This window comes from Miscanthus floridulus, chromosome 10 (genome assembly GCF_019320115.1).
Source record: "Miscanthus floridulus cultivar M001 chromosome 10, ASM1932011v1, whole genome shotgun sequence".
In the NCBI taxonomy this organism is placed as follows: Eukaryota; Viridiplantae; Streptophyta; class Magnoliopsida; order Poales; family Poaceae; genus Miscanthus; species Miscanthus floridulus.
This window is the reverse complement of record NC_089589.1, coordinates 3,572,585-3,576,004: the sequence shown is the minus strand read 5'-3', so window position 1 is coordinate 3,576,004 and position 3,420 is coordinate 3,572,585. Positions and strand designations below refer to the sequence as shown.

The 3,420-nt window shown below is 41.8% G+C and overlaps 1 protein-coding gene across 1 annotated transcript; it reads right to left on the bottom strand.

Annotated features, from left to right (window-relative positions):
- Positions 1 to 1,315: 1,315 nt before the first annotated feature.
- LOC136487512 (uncharacterized) lies at positions 1,316 to 2,932 on the bottom strand. Its single transcript, XM_066484634.1, has 4 exons — positions 2,560 to 2,932; positions 2,301 to 2,462; positions 2,056 to 2,209; positions 1,316 to 1,661 (listed from the first exon to the last, which is right to left on the bottom strand). The coding sequence occupies exons 1-4, from the start codon at positions 2,779 to 2,781 to the stop codon at positions 1,633 to 1,635; spliced, it is 567 nt and encodes a 188-aa protein (XP_066340731.1). The 5' UTR covers positions 2,782 to 2,932; the 3' UTR covers positions 1,316 to 1,632.
- Between the last annotated feature and the right edge of the window lie 488 nt (positions 2,933 to 3,420).

Below are 3,420 nucleotides of genomic sequence, written 5' to 3'. Positions count from 1 at the left end.
ATCTCATACTGCCCGCTCCTCACATCCTTGCCAGAGCAGATACAAGGCCTCACCGCATTACAACAATTGGGCATCTATAACTGCCCTGATCTGAAGAGGCGATACGACAGAATAAGGTCGACTGGCACGTCATTGCCCACATCCCTCGTGTATATATTAATGGGTATTGATGCTTCGTTGGCAAGTGAGGAGGAAGTGCTTGCATTCACCATGCAAAACTTTGATCAACTATGTTCATCACTTTATAACATAATACCCATGTAGACACCATGTAATCTCTACTGAGTTATGATAAACTTTGATTAGCAGTTATTCTGTTTGCCTTTTTCCAAATATATGCATAGTATTCCATTACACCACACCACCATGTATCTTTAGTATGTGTTTAGTTGAAATCATAATTTTGGTTATTGACTCTTGTTACAGCCATGTGTTGTGATTTGTGAAATCTTAATTTTATCCTATTAGTTACTGCATTTTTTTCTCAGTGTATTAAGTTGAAACTCTATTGCTTATGTACATTTTTTCTGTATTTCCATATTTTAAAATATAGATTCTAAATCTTATACTACATTCTTAATATTTATTATAGCTAGTTCATCAATCCATGTTTCTGCACGGCCTAAAATCTTAGGACATATATAGGTATTAGAAGTTTGTATTTAGTATCTACAACTAACTAAAATTACTAATATTTTCAGTCTCTCGTTTTGTTCACTTTAGAGCGCAATAAGACAATTTTGTGATGAACATATCGATTAATTTTAGCGCTGCCTCCCTGGCCATGAGCCCATGACGTGGCCCAAGCGCTTGCCTGACTGAGCGTCTGAAGGTCAAGCCACACATGCCTTTGTCCCTGGAGAACCTGCAGTCGTTTGCAATTGCCAGGGGAATTGCCAGGTCAATGCCTGTGCTGGGCGCCTGGGCCTGCTGGCGTCCTCTTCCTACTCCAATTTCAGTCACCGGAATGAACAAGCTTGGGCTATGGGGGATGAGATGACAGGGTTAGGATTTGGACGCCGGTGGGAACTGCTGCAGACACATGACAACACTCGAGTCATTGGAGACGAATTGCTCCCGAGCTGCCAGAGAGCCTGCGGAGCCTCACATTACATCCCTCCGGTCTTCTGACTGTGTTCGCATGCTCTGCTATTCTCATGCTGCACGACTGGGTAGGGGGAACTTCAGTCTCTGCAACAGCTGTTCACCATGTGCTGGGGTTCATGCGCAATTGCAGCTATGCTTTTACAGTTTGCTAAGGCATGTGCATTTGAACGCAGAGTGACCACACAGAGTGATATGAACTGATTATGCTACAAGAGAAGAGGTCATGTTACCAGCTCAACTCTAGATCAAAGTATATATACATACTAAAGGCAGATTAATTTAATTGGTCCAGAATTGTCGAACAAACCCTCATGATCTCTGTGTGAACGAAATCACAGCGATGATGTGCCTGATCCAATTACTGATATTTAAAGTTCTGAACAATTAGTGCTGCCATTTGTTAGACATTCATATAACTACAAGTCTATATCTGACATAACACACCCACTCACCCGATATAATAGTCATAGAGATGACAAACTTGTTCAAGCCAACTTGTTCATAGATCCCTTGACAGCCCAAATTTCATAGTGCCTCAGATAAGAGACCAAAACCTGTATGAAAATCATAATACCAAAACCTGTTATCTATAGGAATAGAAAATCAGTAACTTGACGGAATCTTAAAACTGCATGAACAACTGCTGGCTAATCCAATTAACTGTCATATGTTTAATTAACCTGACAGAGAACAAAAAAAACTACTAAATGTTTGACATGTAGTTTACTAATTATGACACTACAACAATTTCAACTTCGAATTATTATTAGAATACAAAAGTCTACTGGTTGTTTGACATGTAGTTTACTAACTGCATGTGAAAGTTCAGACTTTTGTGATTCTATCTGCCAGCTAAATGTACGTCTACACAGTGCTGGTGTTTGTTCGTCAATAATTTTGTAGTGATTTTTCAGATAGAAGCACCAGGAAAGTTGCAAGTTAGCTTACATATGTTAAAGGTAGAAAGGAACTTCAACACTTTGAGAACTCTCTCATCAACATCTTGACACTTGACTTCAACAATGTTAAGGTGTTCTGAAATTTTAGCCGGTCGCTCCATCAGATTGACGCTTCCTTTCATTTCAACTTTATACTTAGGTCCCTGCAGTGAAATAAATCATTTTTCCCAAGATCACTCATCGGTGTAACTATTCTCATTTGCAGAAATTGCTCATTATTTATAAAGAACATACCTCACAAAAGAGTTCAAGTGCAAGCTTCTCAAGATCCGGTGAGTGTTCAAGAATACAAACTAATGCATTGAAGTCATCAGGTGTACACCAACAGTCATTGAGAAACAAAGCCTTGAGATTGTTAAAGACAGGGCACCATCTCAAATCACTTTTGAAAACAACCTGGAAAAAAGATGCAATAATGTAGACAATGTAGAAGAAATAAGGGTATGGCATATAGAGTTATTAATAATGTAATTGAGGCAAAGTGTTCGTTTACCTTGTCCAGTTTAGAAATCAATACCAAGCTCTTAGCTTGTGATAAACCTCTTAGGAGCACAGAACTGCCGCCGCCATAAGTGTTCTTAGAACTGACACACCATTGACAAACACAATCCAAAATTTCTGGGTGTAACAGTTTTGCACAGACATCCTCACATTCCTCGGTTATCCGGACAAATGCCTTCACTAATGAGGGCATGATGTCAAGTATGGGAGTCATCCCCTGAAGGTCATCTAGACATAGTGAAACCAGGCTTGGGTATAAATGTAAACACGAGAAAATACATCCAAAAAGCAACAAGTCAAGCTCAGATGCTTTAGGGACTTGGACGAGATATTGTTGGCAGTCAAGAGACCACACTCAACCAACTCTAGATGCTCCAAGGCCGGGCAGCTGGAGAAGTCGAGAAAGCTGCTGTGGAGTACTACACCATGGAGGTCCAGTCTCGTCAGGTGCTGAGAAACGAGAGGCAGGTCATCTAGCTCAATATAGCGCATGGAAAAGATGTGGAGCTTGAGTACTCGAACCCTGCACATGATGACATGGCGGAACCAGAGATTCACCCGCGGCACATCATCGTACTGGAATTCAGTAAATATGAATTCGCAAAAGTCAAGAGGCGAGCCTCCGCGGAGGAGGAGCAGATGGTCCAAAAACTCGCGGTGCTCTTTCACCGGTGCCTGTTCATCCTCATGGCGACACCCTACACGCAGGCCCGTAGTGAATCTCCATAGCTGGCGCCAGCGCCGAGCGAGAACACACGTCCGCACAGCCTCCGGAGCTAGCAGGAAGCCAAGGATGTGCCCGAGGACGCCATCTGGCAGGGCATCCATCATCAGTAACTAATAAGACTCTGGG

Bases quoted from the DNA above. Each gene is read 5' to 3' on its own strand.
- LOC136487512 (XM_066484634.1), bottom strand. From the start codon at position 2,781: ATGACTCCCATACTTGACATCATGCCCTCATTAGTGAAGGCATTTGTC. The intron at 2,210-2,300 runs GTATGTTCTTTA...ATTTCACTGCAG, and splicing joins CACTTGAACTCTTTTGTGAG to GGACCTAAGTATAAAGTTGA. The intron at 1,662-2,055 runs GTAAGCTAACTT...ATTTTCATACAG, and splicing joins CCTTTCTACCTTTAACATAT to GTTTTGGTCTCTTATCTGAG.